This window comes from Chlamydotis macqueenii, chromosome 5 (genome assembly GCF_036417535.1).
Source record: "Chlamydotis macqueenii isolate bChlMac1 chromosome 5, bChlMac1.mat, whole genome shotgun sequence".
Classification (NCBI taxonomy): Eukaryota; Metazoa; Chordata; class Aves; order Otidiformes; family Otididae; genus Chlamydotis; species Chlamydotis macqueenii.
Window position 1 is genome coordinate 51,595,653 of NC_141560.1, and position 17,677 is coordinate 51,613,329.

Genomic DNA, 17,677 nt, shown 5'->3' on the forward strand with positions numbered 1-17,677 from the left:
GGCAAGGGAGGGTTGGACATCCTTTTGTGACCTTGTATTGGGAGCTTGGGTCCTGAGGCTGAAGCCTGAGACATCTGTCACGTGCTTTGGGACGCAGATCTGGTAGCCCAGGACAGTTGGGTCTGTTAATACAGAGTCATGAGCCAGAGCAAATGCTGGAACCTTCATCCTCATATTTGGTGGCTTTCCATCCTTTTCCTGCAAGCTAGCTGTGTCCTCCAGGTTTGGTGACTGGCAACTGAGGTCCCTGACATTTCACCCAGTCACGCGTCTTACTCGAGCATCTCTTTTGTGTCTTGAGCTACCATTGTAGTAGGTGCCTGCACCACAGGGGCTTTAGGTGTAGGAGCTTCCAAGAACTGCTGGCTTACTCGGATCAGGGTGACTTGTAAGCCTCCTTTAGTCCATGGAGCAAATCCTGGCCCCGCAGAAGTCAATGAAAATCTTTACGCTGGCCTTTTCAGGCATGGTATTCATAGTCCTCCTAATTCAGACGCATTAAAGCTTCCATGGAACAGCTTGTGGGTTCTCTCTAAAACACCATCTGGCAGGAACAAGAGGAGCCTGGTAGTAGCCCAGACTGATTTTCTGAATGACTGCAGCAGCATTAAAACCTAATGCCATTAAAACATGCCTGCAATGACGTGTGCCATTAAAACCTAGGAAGGCACCCTGAACTGAGGGCCTCCCAGCCTGTCTATTGCTCTTGCAGAGCCCATGGGCTGGGCGTGGAGGAAGCTTGTTCTGGTAGCACTTCAGAGAGCACCAGGCTCAGCCCTTCTCAGCTTTTCAGATGGAGCCCAGATATGTACCCCTCTATATGAACTCCCTTTCAAAGTCTGTGCAAGTTAGGTGCTGGAAAGCAGTAGCCGCTTCAGGGCCATCTCGGCCCGAGTACAGCTTCCCAGGGCCTCTGCCCTAATGCCTGTCCTGTTTCTTGAAGGCAGGAGTGAAGGTTAGCTCGACTTCTTGGCTTCTAAGAAAGGTCATCTTCTCTTGACTTGCCAGGAGGCAACTGGCAAGATACCCATGAGTAGACTCTGATAAAAAGGCAGGTGAAATCCAGTGTGAAGTGATGGACGTGAGTGAGGAAACCTGATTTGGTGGTGTATCTGATGGGCCCCAAACTAGCTGTTATCATGCAGCAGCAAAACCTTAGAGCTGAGCTAAGTTCATTCTGTGAAACCATTAGCTTTGTGCTTGGCAGAGGTCAGAAAAAGCAAATTGAGTGTGATGAGCTATTGGGCTGGGAACAGGGGAAGGACGAGACATCTTGCCCCATGCAGGTACCCAGTGTGCCTGCCTCTCAAACAGGATGCATTGGGGCTGGCCAGGATGCCAAAAAGCATCTGTGCAACAGAGTTCTGTAGGTGTTCTGACCTTAAAGGCTCCTAAACAAGGTCTAAATGTGGTGAGAACCATGGGGAAGGTGATTAGGGAACAGGCATGCGTGGCCTCTTCCAGTGCAAGTAGTAAGGGTTACTCAGGGGAGCAGCTTTGGAGAAAATCAGGGGAAGGACTTCTTCATTGTAGCTGGCAAACGGTTCTGCTCCCTGCCACCGGCCACTGTACCTGTTAAAAGCTGACATGGCTTCAAAAAGCTATTAGACAAATTCATGGAAGAAAGCTCTGCTGAGGGCTATTAAATACAAAGAGAAAACCTCTGGCTTGGGCAGCTGTGCAGCCACAGATGCCCGTGGGCTGGGAGAACATACCTAGAAAGTGTAGCTTGTTGCACTCTTACACTCTTCTGAAGGCATCTTCTGAAGGCCAAGCCCTTGGGGACTTGGCCCAAGGCGAATATTGCAACCTGCCCAGCTGACCAGCCATCTTCTCCTTTCCTTTTCCAGGTTCAGCACAATGAGTTGGCATCCTGGGTGTTAGCAGCGTGAAGAAACCAGGACAGGTGCTGCCCTGCTCACCCCTGACCCCCTCACTCATTCCCCTTGGGGAGACAGGTGCTGGCGTCCCTGCCCTGCCCTTCTGCCCCTTGCCCCCCACTCGCCATAGAGGGGACGGGCCCGTTATGGCTGGAGACAGGTTCCCACGCAAGGTGATGGACCCAAAGAAGCTGGCCAGCCTCCTGAGGAACGGAGCGGAGGGCACCCTGGTCATCGACAGCCGCTCCTTTGTGGAGTACAACTCCTGGCACGTCCTCAGCTCCGTCAACATCTGCTGCTCCAAGCTTGTCAAGAGGAGGCTCCAGCAGGACAAGGTCTCCATCACAGAGCTCATCCAGCCCGCCTCCAAGATGAAGGTAGGGTATCTGGCCCTCACCTTTCCTGGTGGATACTGGCACCCTCTTCTCCAGTAAAAAGGGGCAGGGTGGGGGCGGTGGGATGCAGAGTGGCCTAAGGGCTAGTCTACGTCTGGTATGTGCATCCTCCTCCTTCCTCCCATGACCCCACTATCTGCTGGCATCTCTCTGGCACACTTCAGAGAGCTTGAGCGTGAGCTCATGTGGCTGCAGGGCTGTCCTGGGGTACCTGTTCATTGTCCCCACCCCAGTGACGTAGCTCCCTGCTCCGGGAGCCCTTCCCACGCAAGTCTAACAGGTATATCAGCCTTAGGACTTGTCCTACGCCAGCAAACAACCCCCCAAAGCCTTCCTGGAGCTGTAAGCTTAATCCCCTGCTAAAAACTCTTCCCCTCCCCTCTGTCATCTCTAACTCCATTCAGGGACATGTAATCCTCCTCCCCTGTGACGCCAGAAGCTCTTATCCGGTGTCATGCCATATTATCTCTCCCAGGCTCCTCTCTCTATCGCTCCTGCTTAAATAACAGAGGTGTCTCTGAGCCACGGAGCCGGGCCAGAGTCCCGGCCAGAACAGCACTGGGTGTCCCCGCGATGCCATCAGCTGGGTCCTGCCCTTGGCCCAGATGCTGCCGGAGGGCTGCTCTGGTGGGCGCCGGGCTGCAGGACGAGCCGGAGGGTGGTTTGCCATCGTAGCTTGCCCCCCCGCCGGCTTGCTTTTACCATTTCCCCCCCTCCTGCCTTGTAATTTTATGGCGAAGCGAGGGTAATTCAGGCGATTAATCAAATGCTGGGCCCAGCTGGAGCCATCTGCGGCGTGTGTGCATGTGTGTATCCCCCCCCCGCCACCCCACGAAGCCACTGCTGTCCGCATTGGCTGCCGGTGACATCACCCCGCCGGGATCAAGGGGACCCGCAGCGCGGGGGGGGCCAGCCTCACCCCAGTCTGCTGCGGTGATGCTGCTGGCTGGGCGATTTGGAGGGGATTGCAGAGACTGATTCCTGAACGGCTTTAGCTGCTCTTAAATCCCCGGGAGAATAAAGCAGAATAATCAGTTCTTCACAAGCTCGGAGGAGAGCTGCACGGCCGCCCTCCTCCCGGCGAGGGTCACCTCTGCAGTGGCCGCTGTCACGTGGAGCGGCAGCAGCAGCAGCAGCAAAAGGGATGCGCAAGGGGGAGGAAGAAGAGGAGGACGATGGGGAAGCATGGAAGAGTTAACGTCAGCTGATGCCGTCGTCCCTCTGCCTGCAAACCCGCAGCTTGTCAGCCGCAGAGGAGCAGTGGCTCCCAGAGGGTTCGGCTGGTCCATCCTGACGGTCCCTGCTCTGTCCCCGTAGAAGAAGCAATCACCTCCTCCCTGCTCCTGGATCATTGCGTTATGGTCCAGGTACCGGTTGGGGACGTGATTATAACCAGGGATGCTAGAGGCACAGAGGGGAGGCATTGCCACCCTCTTTAATTTGCACCTTTTTCCTTTTCCTTTCGTACGGCTGAAATCTCTCCCGGTGCATCCACAGGCAGGAGGCAGCGTGCCCGTACTGCAGCCACTGCTGCACTCGCTGCTGGTTCGCTGGCTCTCCAGCACAGGCAGCCCAGGCATTAAGCTCTCCCAGCGCATTAAGCTTCAGGGCACCCTTGGTGAGGTTAAGCCACTTGCCCTAGGAAGCTGAAGGGGGAGGCAGCGGGGGGGGTCACAGCTGTATCCTCATCTGGCGTAAAGCAGGGGTGGTAGCCGCGGCTCGGTGTCCAAGCCTTCTCATGCATGCACTTGCGAGTTTGCATTTCGGGGTGATGAACTCTCCTCTCCCCCTTTCTCCTTCCTCCAGTTTCAGCCATTGGGGTTGTGGACATATTTTTGGACCCGCGGAAATCAATATGGTCTGCTGCCTCAAGGTGCACAGACCCTCAGAGGGGGATTCTGAAAGCTGCTTTGGACCTCCGTTACCCCCGTATCGTTTCCCTGTCTCCACCTGCCATTGCTGGCCAACCCCCCGTCCTGGCCCTGCTTTGTCCCAGGCTCCCCACATCGGGGCCGGGGGTGGCAGTGGGGCCAAGCGGGGCGGGGAGGACGGGGGGCACGGCTGGCGTTGGGAGCAGATGGCAGGAAGGGTGACATCAGTGGCGCGATTGTCCAGCCCCATTATTCCTCCTGACGGGCCTCCCGCCCTCCTCCTGTTTCCTGCTCCCGGCCGGCCGAGGCTGCCGAGACAAAGGCGGCCGGCAGCGACATGGGGCTGCCCGGGCAGGGAAAGGGCAGCCATGAGCCCCCACCTCATCCCGCTCCTCCTCGCTTGTCCAGTGCAAAGAGACCTCGACCTGCGCATCCCAGCTTGGTGATGCCCCGGGTGGTGATCGATGCCCCGGGTGACGATTGCTTTTTGGGGAAGAAGGCAGAAGCTGATTCAGAAGAAAGCTTTTGGGCAACCCCACCTGGCTCTCCCCTCTGCTCCTCCTGCCTGCATGCAGGTGGAGAGGATGAGAGCATTTGTCTGATTTGCTTTTCCTGGTGCTCACATCCCTCTTTTCCAAACGATGGTTAAGGAAGAGTTCCATTAACGGTGCTTCTGGATGCTGCCGTTTGGAGCAATGCTGTGGGATAACAGCAGCTTCTGGCTTTTTTGGTGCGAGGAAAGGAAAGGACCATTTAGTGGGAAAGAGGAAATGAGGAATATAAAATTCCCTTTTTTTTTCAATAAAATATGCCTATCGTGGGCATCGCTAAGCCACCACTCCCCAAGCCCTGTTGTGCACCATCTTCCCATGGTGCCCAAGCTGGGAAAAACTGCAGCAGCAATTCATCTCCCAGTTAGCGATAATTTCCCTCCACACAAAAATGGTGCCAATGTACTGCTCTGGTTTTGGTTTTGAACCCTTCTCCCAATATTAATAATAATAAATTATCCTAATAATAAATTCCAATAACAACTGGAATAATTCAGCTCCTTGGTGCAGTTTTGGGGGCAGAGGTTATGGGAAATTCCTGCTTGGGGTTTTCACTAGCGTTTCTTGAGGGAAATGTTGAAAATTTCACTTCTTCAAGATCCCCCCTGGAAAGTCAGTCCACCTCTCGACCTCTTCCTGAAATGTAGCTATCTGCAGAGCAGCCATAGCCGCGGTTTGAGGCACGACAAGGGTCTCTTCGGGCGATGGGAATATTTATTTATTTGCGTTAGGAGCATGGCTCTGCAAGCAGCTGTTTTGCTTGAGGGAAAGCCGGGGCTTATTTTTGAGCCGTACGCCTGGCTGCTCTTTACGTTGATGGAAGCCCTGTTATTTCAGTAGGGTGATTCACTGTGTTTTGAAACAGTATGTGACTGAGATGTCGGTAGTAATTGGAATAATAAGAATAGCTCATTCTTATTTCAGCCCGTATCACCTGTAGAGCATCATCATCCCTGCTTGGCAGCCAGGGAGAGGTGGAGCAGGGAGCCGGGCTGTGTTGAACCACCCAGTGCCCAGGACCAAGTGGCCATTAGAGAGTTACCTCCAGCCGGAGCTGGTGAGGGTGATGGGGAGCACTGGGCTTGGCATGAAGGCAATGGGTGGTCTCAGCTTGAGTTTGGCTGGAGCTGTTGGCTGGGTGGTCCTTACTCCAGGCTGGCCGTCCCCCACCAGCCAAGATGCTGGCAGGGAGGAAGTTTGTCCTTGGGGAGGTGGCCTCGGGCACCTCCAGCACTGGGGTGGACCAGCAGCTTTTCAAGGGCATGGGTTTGCGAGCCCCACTCAGCATCTACTTAGGGCCAAAACACTTGCTGCACCTTGGCCCCACTGTCCCTTGCTGGCTGGATTTGGGGACCCTTTCTGGAGGGTCGTGCCTGGGGTTTGGTTACTTCAGCAGTCTTGGGGTGATGGGCATCCCTCCGGGGGAGAAATCCCACCATGGACGCACTGCTCCTTGGAGGGACTCCTCTGTTGTCAGCCATGCTCCTGCCTTATGCCAGCCCCCACAGAAGCAGGAATCTGGCCCTGAGCATCTCTTCAGCTTTACCCTCCTCCTGTGCCTCAGTTGGCTTTTAACATCCATACATTTAAGACCAGAGATGGGGCTGTGCCTTCCCCTGCGTATCAGGAGTGCATGGGATTAGTGGGAGACCCATGGACCAAATTAAACATCTCCCTCTCATTTCCCTTTGTGGCAAAAAGCGGGGATGCCCGTGCAGGCTCCATGTGTGCTCCACGAGGTCTCCTCAGGACCATCCTGCAGGCATCCTCACCCCAGCAAGCCAGGTGTTTATTTTCTGCAGCCGGGCCACGCAAGGCCAGCGCTTGTTTGGCATTTACATTGAGTGAAACCTTATAACTTTAATAAGATGTAAACCGTGTCGCACATCTCTGCCGTTGCTCGGCAACCCTGCAGTAATGGCCCAAACAAAGCCTCCCCATGCGGAGGGAACACTAAATCCTATTGTGGGATAATTCTGCTCGGCCCGAGTGGGTATCTTCCCTGGAGCCGCCCTGGCCTGGACCATGCAGCCGGGACAAGCCCCTGCCCCACCACAGCTCAGTCCCTGCCCCAGTGCTTTTGGGGAGATGCTTTCACAGACATGGGACTTCAGGCTGGAGGCTGGGTTTTTGGGATGTGCTGAGGGCATGTGAGGGGAGTTTGAAGGGATCACGGCCGTGCTAAGGACCAGCAGGCTCCCAGCTCTGAGCTGGCTCGGCAGCCACCGTGTTTCCCTCCAGTTGTGCTTGGGATGTCCTTGCACAAAAGTCCTGCTTCAGGGATGGATGAGAAACAGATACTGGGGTAGATTGACTGGGCTTCAGTCATTTTCAGTGTCTTATTTTAAAATTCCCATGTCCTTTTCTCTTCTTTCTCATCCTACCGTTGCCTGTTGATCCCTCCCATTGTTCCGCTGACCTCTGGGGCCAGTTTAGCTCTCCAGTGCCTGGTGTTGGGCTGGGGACAGGTGGGTCCTTTGAGCCCCACCTTCCTAGAGCAGAGCTGCTCGTGGTGCCTCGGTGGGGTTTTCTTTTGGTGCGAGGCTGTCCTTCCGCTGCGGCGAGGAGGCATGATGAGCTCAGCTAAATCAGTGCACCCTGCAGTTTTATTTGGATGGCGCTCACGTTGCTGAGCAGGGAAGCACCTGCAGCAGCGTGAAAGCAGCATCAATATTGACAGCGGCCCTGAGTGAATCTGCTCTGGTGGTAAAATAGGGCATGGCAGTGAGACAGCAAAAGGAGGCAGGTGTCCATAAGTGGTTCCTAGTTCTAGTAGTCTCCTAAAGAGGTTTCAGAGAGGGCTGAGCAGGGAGTAGGTAATGGGCAGCTCCAACACAAGCTGGAGAAGGGACAGCTCGGGAGTGCAGACCCTCCTTCCCTGCCCGCTGCTGCCTCCTCCTCCTCCCACGATGCGATGGATGTGCCTTACCCCACCGGCTGGGAGAGCAGGCACTCCCAAGGCAGGTGTATGCCATCCACCCGGCTATTCAGCAGATGCACTGAGCCGTGCCTCTGTGACCCTCAGGTAGGAATGGCCAGCTGAGCCTTGAGCGCTCTTGCTGCAATCCAGGCATCACCAGGCATGGGAGGACTCCTGCCTGCAGATAGCTGCCTGCCTGCAGGGTATCCCACCATCTCACCCTCCCCGGAGACCCTGCAGTGGAGAGCAGCAGGGCTGGGTGTGGCTTATGGCACATAAAGTTGGGTGAGACCGGCCCGGAAGCTCCTTTCCCTCTCCCCAGCACATCTCTGCAGTGTGCAAGCCCTGCCGCACATTACAAAAAGAAGAAAGAACATCCCCCTGAACAGCCACCAAGCTAAAGAAGAGATTTTTCCCCCTCCTTCAGCCCTTAGGGGTGATCTGCAGGTTTGCGTTGGGCTTCCAGAGGGGTATTGCCTACAGAGGTGTTACTGTGCTGGGCATGGTGTCTCCAGGCTGAGCCCTGAAGAGCTGCTACCCCTGCCTGCAGAGCCACCCCCAAATCCTCATGACACCAGCCAGGCTGCAGACGAGTATCTGAGGGCAAAGGCTGGGTGGGCAGGAGGTGGTGGAAGAAGTCGCAGCAACTTCTGGGATGCAGTTAAGTAATGGCAGGCTGAGGGTGGGCGACGGGGAGGAGTGGCCATATTTTGGGTAGGATGCTCAGAAGCCCTCACAGTTGGTGGGGCTGCTCCAACGGGCAGGCATCTGTACTGACACACTCGCTTGTCGCCGTGGAGCGGAGTCCCAGCCTGGCTGGACCCTTCATTTGGTGAGCGAAACCAGCTCATGGGGATGGCATGGAGCTGGGGTCTCCCGCTTGTGTGACCACTAAATTCAGCTTTACTTCCCATGGTGGTGCGGGCAGCAGCATCCTCAGCTCTCAGCCTATTTCTCACACAGTTTTCGCCATTTCCCTGCAGGTGGAGGCGGAGGAGCACCAGGATGTGGTGGTGTACGATCAGAGCACGCGGGATGTGACTGGCTTGGCTGCCGACAGCTTCCTCTCCATCCTCCTGGGCAAGCTGGACAGCTGTTTCCACAGCGTCTCCATCCTCACAGGTAGGAGCCCTGGATTACCATTTCAGCTGGTGCTCGTGCCCTTAGTCTGGAGTTACTGGAGTTATAGAGCTGTGGCCACATGTGTCCATCTGCACCTGCTTTCCTGACCAGTGGTGGCTGTGGTGACGGAGGGCAGCCCCGCACGCGGACCAAGAAGGCTCGACCCATGCTGGCATCGCTGGGTCCTCCCCGTGCATTCAGTCATTGCACCGTCTGGCTCCCTGCTACTGCACCCACCAGCTGGGGTGAATGAGAGAGGAGGGTATGCAGGGGTTGCGGTGGCATGGATCCAGGCATCCAAAAGCTGCCCTTCATTCCCCAGTCCCTCCACTGCTTCATCCCTGGTGAACGTGCCAAGGGCTGGACCCGATTTGAGCGCTCTGCTCCCTTCTCACTGCTGTTAAAGGGAGGGCAGGAGAGGAAACCCATGGATGTGCTGGGAAGGGTAGAGGGAAGGAGGGTAGGAGCAGAGGGTCATCACTGAGTGAGTCAGGGTCTGCTGGAGATTATGCTCTCCGGGTGTGAGCGTGTAGGCAGGAGGAGGCATGCGCTGTCCTAATTACAGCCCTTCTGCAGAGTGAAATGGGAGGCAGACAACTGATGAATTAAATGTTTCGACCCAGCAGAGAGGAGGAGAAAGAGGCAGTGAGCTGCTGAAGGGAGAGTTAAAGCTGCCTTTAATTCCCTGTGTCTGGGACAGCCGGGTGTCCGCTCGGCTGGCTGCCCACCTCCGAGCTTTCTGCCACGGAGGGGTGTGTAGGTGCTGCCCCACGCAGCCCCTCTGAGTTCAGCTAGGCTCCTAGATCGTGCTGAAAGCAGAGATGGCGATCATCTCCATTCCCCAAACCCATGCTTGTCCTGTGGCGACTGGGGCTGAGGTGGAGGGTACCGACCTCTGTGTCCCTGGGACATCGCAGGGACGGAGGGAGCAACTGTCCCCGCAAACCCAGCAGCGTGACAGACCCTGGGAAGGGGTAGTTGTGATGTGGAAGGTGGCACAAGCAGGTGGCATTCAGGAAGCCTTGCCCATGTGAGGCATGGGTAAGTGCTGTTGAACTAGAGCAGCTGTGTTGTGATGGAGAGAACAGAGCAGAGAAGAAGTGGGAATAAACTCCCCGGTTTGAGGGTTTCAAAAGCAAGGAGGGAATACATGAAATCACGTTAAAGCTAATTAATGTGGCCTGGGCTGAAGGAGCTCTGCTGAGGCCAGTGCTGGAGGATGCTGCCATGAGCTTGCTACGGCTGCCCCTGGTCCGCCCCAGCAGGCGTGCCATGCCGGTGGCTCCAAGGTTGTCGCAGCACAAACAAGGGCACGGCTTGGCACGTGGTGCAGAAGGAAAAGGTGGATTCAGTCGCATCTGGGAAGGAACCTGCTTAGTCACTGGGAGAAGTCAGGAAACAGCCTGCGCGGCATGACCCTGGCACCCCTAACCTGCCAGCGCTTTCCCAGGGCTGGGAGAGGAACAGCGCTGTGCACTGACTGCAAACCCCCAGCCCAAAAGTCCTCCTGGAGCAAGGAGAGGGCTGGGTCAGGTGGCCTTGAAAGCCCTGAGCCTTCTCATCCTGGGGAAAGAGAGGGAAGGCTTGGGGAACTCCCACAGTACTGGTGCACCCCAACTGCATGCACGGCATGCCCCATGCTGGGTGAGCGCTGGCAGTGTGCCATCCCCTGACCATCAGCGTCGCCACCACCAAGCACCCTGCCAGCAAGTCTGCACCCCATTTGGACACACACATCCTCCATCTTCAGGGTGGCCATTTCCATCCCCATGTGATCCAGGAGCCCAGACCCCAAAACAGGAGCCCGGCTGCGCTAGGTGCCAAAGAAAGCTTTGACCTCCCTAATTACAAGCACCACAGGGCCGCAGCCTGGTGCGGAACATCAGCAAGTGGAAAAAATGAAAACCAAAATGAAGAACACTGGGTCATGGCGGCAGCATTTTACATAGGAATCATGACTGGAAGCAGCTGCAGAGAGCATCCAGGGGAAGACTGGGCACGCTTGCTGATAGGCACAGCTTCCTCCTGCCTGTGGTGTGGGCAGCAGCCGTGTTGTTTTAGAGGCAGCTCCACAGTGCTTGGGAGGTCTAGGGTGGGATGTGCACCTAGGCCTGATTCTGACTCGTTGCCCTGGTGGGGTTTAACCTCTTGATCTGTCTGCTCTGGGCTCAGGCACCTTGTCCTGCCCCAACCCATCCCGTGTCCCAGAAGAGATGCCCTGGTCCTCCTTGGAGGTGGCTTGTGACCCCAGTGAGGAGTCGGGCTGACGAGGGCTGCTGAAATCTCAGGGTCCTGTCCTGAAATCTCAGCCTGTCCCTAAAGGAATGCCAGCACCCCAGGGAACCCTGTCCTGAAGGTCCCCAATCTGGTGTGGCAGCCCTATGCAGCCCCTCCATGCTCCCCAGCTCTTCTCGGTCCTGGCAGATGTGACACGCATCCATGCCTCGGTGTCCCCATCTCATGCAAACACCATGCTTGACCATTCTTATGTGCCTCCTGCCAATCATCCTTCAAACCCTTGAAGCAGCTGATGGAGGCTGATGGGCAAGGGCAGTGGAGCTGGGGGTGGCAAGAGCAGCAGCAGGGACACCTCAAGGGTTAACAGCCCAGAAACAGCGATTCCAGCGGGGCTGGGAAGGAGGAATCTGAGTCAATTATTCCCAGTCTTGGAAATCATCGGCTTCTCTTCTTTTTTCCCTTTTTTTTTTTTTTTAAATTGTGTAAGTATAAATAGTGCTGCTTGCTGCCCTCCATCCGTGGGAGCAGAAAGCCTGTTGATTTATATGGTTTTCCTGACATCACATGAAGTGGTGGAAAACTGAATGGAGCCAACATTTTTCCTGCATTACGTAATGCCCCCTCCCTCCCTCCCGGCCCAGCTCTGCTATTCCTGCAGGAGCCTGACTGTTCTTTAACCTTTGTTTACTTCAGCACAAACCCTTGCTTTTGGGGAGGGGGGTTGATTTTTTTTCTTTTTTTTTTTCTTTTTTTTTTTTTACTCTCGTTTTCTTTTTCCCCCCTTCTGCCCTTTGCAAACTTCTGCTTGGTTTTTATTAACAGCCATTATCTGTTTATGAAGCAGCAGCAGCAGCAGCAGCCTGGCTGCATCACTCCTTGATGGCTCCCGCATGCCATCTCTTGTACTGGAGCCCAGCCAGAGCCGCAGCATGGTGCTGAGCTGCTGGGTGCTGAGCTTCACCACCTCCTCTCCATTTGTCCAGCTGCAGTGGAGCGTGGGGAGATCTACCTTCGCTCCCGTTCAGTGGATAAAAGCGACAGCCGAGGGCTTGGGATGCTGGTCCAGCTGATGCTCAGGCACCCATCCTGTCCCTACGCCTGGTCCTTGGGCTGAGTGCTGGGCTCCTCTCTCCTGCACCCAGAGCTGTACGGCAGCTGGAGATGAAACCAGGGTGGCAGTATGGCCAGTAGTGGTGGTCCCCTCAGCCCAGACTGCTGGGGTTGTGACCCCTGTTCACGGCAGAGGCTCTTTCCATTGCAGTTTCGTGCATCAGGGGAGCTTTATCATTGCGATATCGCACTCCGACCTGAAACAGGCCCCTCGCTTGCTTTCTGAACTCGAGTCATGAGCTTTTCATCTGGCTCAGGAGCGCGTGTGAGATCATCTTCAGCCCCCCCACCACCCCGTTTGTACCAATTCTTCAAGGAATGTTTAAATTTTCCAGTCCAGTTCTTTCTAAATTTGGAGCGTCTGTTTACTCCCAGGATTCGGAAAGAATGTAACAATATCATCAGCGAGAAATCCCTCCCAGCCCTCCACTCACCATCCTCCTCCTCCTCGGCAAGCAGGCTGGCCTCGACAGCGCTGGCCGTGACCCAGGTCCTCAACAGCCCAGTGGTGCCGCAGCCAACCGGCGCGTCCTGGGGAGAGTTGTAATTGCGCAGCAGCGGTGATCCAGAGGGGGCTGAGATTTGGGGGATTTTGGAGGAATCTACCACAGGCTGGTGACTTCAGAGCGGACAAAATGAAGTAGTGAAAAAGGAAAGGGGATTTCCACTGCAGGAGCTGACTTGAGCTGCCCAGGCATGAGTGGGTTCAGCACTGGCTGGAATTATTTTAGAAACCAGGACTCAGGGACAGGTGATTTTAATAATAATAAAAAAAAAGAAGCACTTTTTTTTTTTTTTTTTTTTTTTTTGTGCTGCATAGGGACCGTCCTAAAAGGAGGTTAAACATCAGGGCAGCTAAATGTGACTTTGCGCGTCCTTGGCTGAAAGTACCGTGATGCTTTTGCCTGTCATGTCAGTGAGAAGCCACATGCCCGCATCACCTCTCCCTTGCTGCCTGCTCCTCTTGAAACACGTCGGACTGGGGCTGTTTTAGAGGGAAAGAGAAGGTGAATGAAAAAAGCCAGACTAGGCAGGTGCAAAAGCAGCACCTGGGCAGGGCAGAGCAGAGGGGGCTTGCTTTTAGTCAGGGTCCCAGGGGCTAGAGACGGCGTGTGCATCCAAAAGGCAACAAAAGCTTGTCATGGCTGATGCCTAGCACAATCCAGAACCAGGACTGAGGCGTCTTTACAAGTCCAATGTAAGAAAAAAAATCATCTAAAACCTAAGGAAAATACCCTGAACACACTCACACCTTGGTCATCAGTCAGCAGGTGTCTGATGGAAGTAGGGGAGCAGGACCTCACTGCATCTGGTTATTTGATGGTCACCTTCCTCATTGCCCGCTCTGGACAGCATCACAATTTCCTCTGATGACTTGGGTATATGAGCGTGTCTGCTGGGGTCATAGCACGTGCAGGATGCACTAACTGGTGGACTTCGTCCTCTGACTGCAGCAGCTCAGTACAGGGGCCTGAAGATGCAGCACTGGGATTGTTTGAGGCATCACCAGGCTTGTGGACTTATTGGTGTCAATCCATCAGATGTGCCCACAAGTTTTTCTTTTAAAGTCTAATTACTGCCTCTGAACCCCCCACAAGCACCTCTGCCCGCCCGTGAACGTCTCCATCCCATAGCGTACCGTGATGAACCAAAAGAAGCTGGCAGGAGTGTGGGTGTGAATAAGGAGGGTGCGGGGGCGGGATGAGATGGGAAACAGCACTCACGTGGGACTCTCAATTTCATGCTTCTCCCAGATTTGGGAGTTTTGAAGAACCAGCTTTGCAAATAATGTGGATGGGGATCGTGGTTGTTCTTCATCTACAAACTGTCTGTGTGATGTTCGGGAACGGAAGAAGGGTAAGAAGTGCTGTGGAGGGGGTTACGCCCGGCATTTCTCAGGCTGTAGGTGGTGGGGCGCAGGGGGATTACCTGCAGTGATGCTTTTCTTTTGGCTGTCCAGAGGGCTGGGGGTAGAGTGCTGTTGCCAGCCAGGTGGGAGAGGCATTTTTTAAAAAACCAAATGGTGACACCAAGGTTTGTGATTTTTACAGTCCTAGAGGTTTAGGTAACTCTCCAAATCTCCCCCCTCTCACAGAAAACATCTCTGGGTCTGTGGCACCAGAGGAGTTGCTTTCTTTCCTGTAGCAAAGCTGCCTGGGACCACTTTGGCCAGGGCAGGACTGTGTTTTCTTGCCCTCCAGCCCCCATCCTGTGGGTGCTGGCATCCAACCCCGGCCACCTAACCCGGCGGTGGCCCTCGGGAGTGCTCCGTGTCCGCAGCCCAAGGCACAGTGTCGGGGTAAGGTGCCCCCTTCCCTCCCTCTGCCACAACCAGGAGATGCCTGGGAGGGTTTTGGCCCCAGCAGGACCAACGGCTGCATCCCTGGGAGGGGTTAAGCCAGGTCACGTATGTGCGAGCTGATTGTATTCCAGTCCTATGCTCTAAACCTCCCTGTTTAGCAACGCTGTCGTCAGACAACTTGTTTTCCCGATTCTATAATTACCCCGAGTAGCTTCCCCTCCCCCTCCAGCCGCGTTTTTAACCATCGGACCCAGAAAAGGCGAGCAAAAGGGCCGAAGGCGGAGAGGGACAGAGGCTTAGGGAAGAGCAGCCCTCTGGTTGCCAAGACTTACAAAATCGCAGTGTAATTTCATTTCTCATTTCTGGAAAGTTTACAGGAGGAAGGCGACTTCCCCAGTAAGAGATCCCGATAGGCAGGAGCTGCTGCGCAGTTATGGTTTCCTTCCTTCTGAGAAACCTGCCTCCCCTCATCCGCCTCCCCCTTTCCCTGGGCCTGTGCTGCACGCTTGTGAAAGGTCGGCGCTGGGTGGAGAGAGGAACCACTGGCCACTGCCCAGCTGGGCTCGTGCCAGGCTATAGGTGCTGCCACGATGGGTACGTGGGTGCTGAACAGCGGCTCATTCTGCTCCCTGCTCTTGCAGGCGGGGTGCTTGAGTGTCTCCGACCCCGTTGCAGCAAATTTTTTTTCCAGTGAGTGCTGTAGCAGTGAGAGCGAAGCAAGGCTGGTGATGCACCGCTGTCTCCTTATTTAGGAGGCTGGAGGCAGGATGGGCAACAGCTTGGCCTGGAGGAGTACCCAGGGAGAGGGACCGATGCGCAGCGGCTGTTATGTGCGGTGTATTTGAGTACTACGGACATCGCCTTCCGTCTCTCTACTTGTCAGCTCCTCCCTGCCCCAGCACCAGCTTCCAACCCCTACCCTGATCCTGGCAAAGGAGTGAAGAAGATGGGGAGGGAGCGAGGAGGAAGATGCTGCCTGGGGAATGGTGGCTGCAGGTGGCATCCCCATGTGGCTGGACCTCATGCTGGTGAAGGAAGGGGGTTGCTGACTACCTGTGCTTGCTTGCCTTTTCGTTGAGGGTCAGAGGGATGTGGAATACTGGTGAGCCTCCTGCTTCAAGGGCTGCGTGGTCATGCTCAGCTCCCTGAACTGAAAACTGGGTCCAAACACATCCTGAAGGAACTTGCCAGTACCTAAATAACTTGTGCCAGAGACTCTTGCAAGCCTGAGGGAGTCAGACAACCGGAGGGCAGCGAGGGAAGGCAAATGCATGGTTGTGCACCGCTGGGTCAAAGACAGGTTGATGATTGCACCCCATAATTCACCACATGCTTCCTGCAGCATCTCCCTTGGCTGGCACAGAGTGGCCGGCTGGCCACTGCCCCTGCACGACCCAGCCATGGTTTCCACCCCAGTGGAGCCCCAACTGCAGCTGACAGAGAGGGTCACAGCCAAGTTGCCCGTCAGTGTGGGTAGAGCACCACTGGCAAAGTGGCGGTGGGAGATGGAGGCATCTCCATTGCCGGGAGCCATTGGCGTTGGCCACCAGCATCATGCACCCTCCCTCATAGGGAGGGTGGTGGCGGCAGACGTGGGGGACCACAGACTGGGGGACCACCAATTGCCTGGGGAGCTGCTGTGGGAGCCGCTTCCCAAGCATGGCTCTTGGGGGAAGGCTGCTCCTCTTTCTTCCAGCCTAGCTGGAGCATGCTTTGAATTTTATCCAGCCTCTGACCCACATCTGATAATAATCAAACCATATTTGTTACAACAACAAGGCTCGTTAGGAGGCTGGCTCCGCTCGGGGTGGGGGGGGAGGGGAGAGCACTTAGTTAATGCCAATGACCTCATCTCATGTGATGTCATTCAAAGGAAAAACACTGAAGTCACTCACATATGGCTCAGCCTGGGGTTTTTCAGCCCGTAAAGCTTCAGATTTTCAAAGGCACAATACATGCTTCTCCTCCCCCCCCCCCGCCTTGCTCCTCTGCTCACTATAATCCTGAATGATTTTCTGCAGGCCTGGGCTCAGACCAATAAGCTCGTAAGGCACTGTGTGGAGACTTATTAAGGAGACCCACGGGTGGGAAGTGGGGGTGGGGGGGCAAGTAATTCTCTCCCCCAGGATGAATGCATAGACAAAAACACATCAGCCCCCACCTGCTTCAGAAGCCACTGCTGATGGATAGACCCCAGTGGGACTAGGAAAGCCCATTCCTATGTGCACACCGTCTTGCTGGACTTTTGTGTATGAGAAGGCTGTTGGGGCCTGTTCTCCTCCAGCTGTTTGCAGCCCCTCCAGAGTGAGCATCCCTCCTGGGCGATGCTTTTGGTGGAGACAGCAAGAGGAAAGGTGAGCTGGCAGTTAGGGACCTGCTATCTGCTCCCCGGCGCTGCCCTGCAATGGAGACCCCCAGAGAAGTTACTTAATCTTTTGTGCCTTAGTTTCCCCCTTGGGAAACTGGGATCGTGGCATTGCCCCCTTCCTGGCACCGGGGTTCAAACATCCCGCCGGGGATGCACGTCGGTGCTGCCAGGAGCAGCTGTGGGGAGAGGGCAGGATGCGGTGCAGCAGGGGATGGATGAAGAGCGGCCCCGCATCCTCCCTCCGGCGCGGGGGCTTTGATCACGCACTCCTCCGCTGCGACCGCTCGCTGGGAGGGGAGGTAGGGGGGAGCTTTGGGCGGGGGAGAAAATCGCGGTTGCGCCTTTAAGCGGGGGTGCGAAGCATCCGCCGGGCCCGGCGTTCCCCTGCGTGTCTGTGTGCTGAGTAAGGAATGCGGCGGCGCGCCCGCCCCGGCTCTGTGCGCGTCCGCGTCCCCGCCGAGCGCGCGGGCGGGTCGGGGGCTGCTGCCGCCCGCGGGTGGAGCTCTACCGGCTGCGGCGGAGGGGGCCGCGGCAGACCCCTCTACCCCGCTCCAATATATTTTTTTTTTTTTGTGACGCTTTTTATGTTTTCAGCCTGAAGGCTGCAGACCGGAGAGGCTGGCGGTGTTCTGCCGCGGAGTGAGGAGGGGGCTTTTTTTTTTTTTTTTCTGAGGGGGCTTTTTTTTTTGAGTGTTTTGTTTGCCCGGCAGCTGTTTGGCTAAGGCGAGAGGTGCCCCCGCCAGCCGCGGCCCAGCTGCCCGGATGCCCCTGGATGTGATGATTGCTCCCTCCGAGGACCAGTTCTGGCCAGACACGCGCGAGGGGCAGATGAAGCTGAAAATAAGGGTGCGGAGGATGAAGGAGAGCAGGGACGTGAGAGGTTGGTCAGCCCGGCCGGCTCCTTTCCTTCCGATGGGGAT

At 55.7% G+C, this 17,677-nt stretch overlaps 1 protein-coding gene across 2 annotated transcripts in view; it reads left to right on the plus strand.

Moving 5' to 3' along the window:
- The window catches only part of DUSP8 (dual specificity phosphatase 8), a 42,922-nt gene that overhangs the window by 13,544 nt on the left and 11,701 nt on the right, over window positions 1-17,677 (plus strand). The window contains exons 2-3 of one of the 2 annotated variants that reach the window (XM_086748998.1): window positions 1,851-2,257; window positions 8,601-8,739. In XM_086748998.1, the coding sequence (XP_086605124.1) occupies window positions 2,027-2,257; window positions 8,601-8,739 (370 nt within the window). In that variant the 5' untranslated portion in view covers window positions 1,851-2,026. Of the gene's footprint in view, window positions 1-1,850; window positions 2,258-8,600; window positions 8,740-17,443; window positions 17,638-17,677 lie in introns of those variants that run through there. The other variant, XM_086748999.1, reaches the window with a different exon arrangement.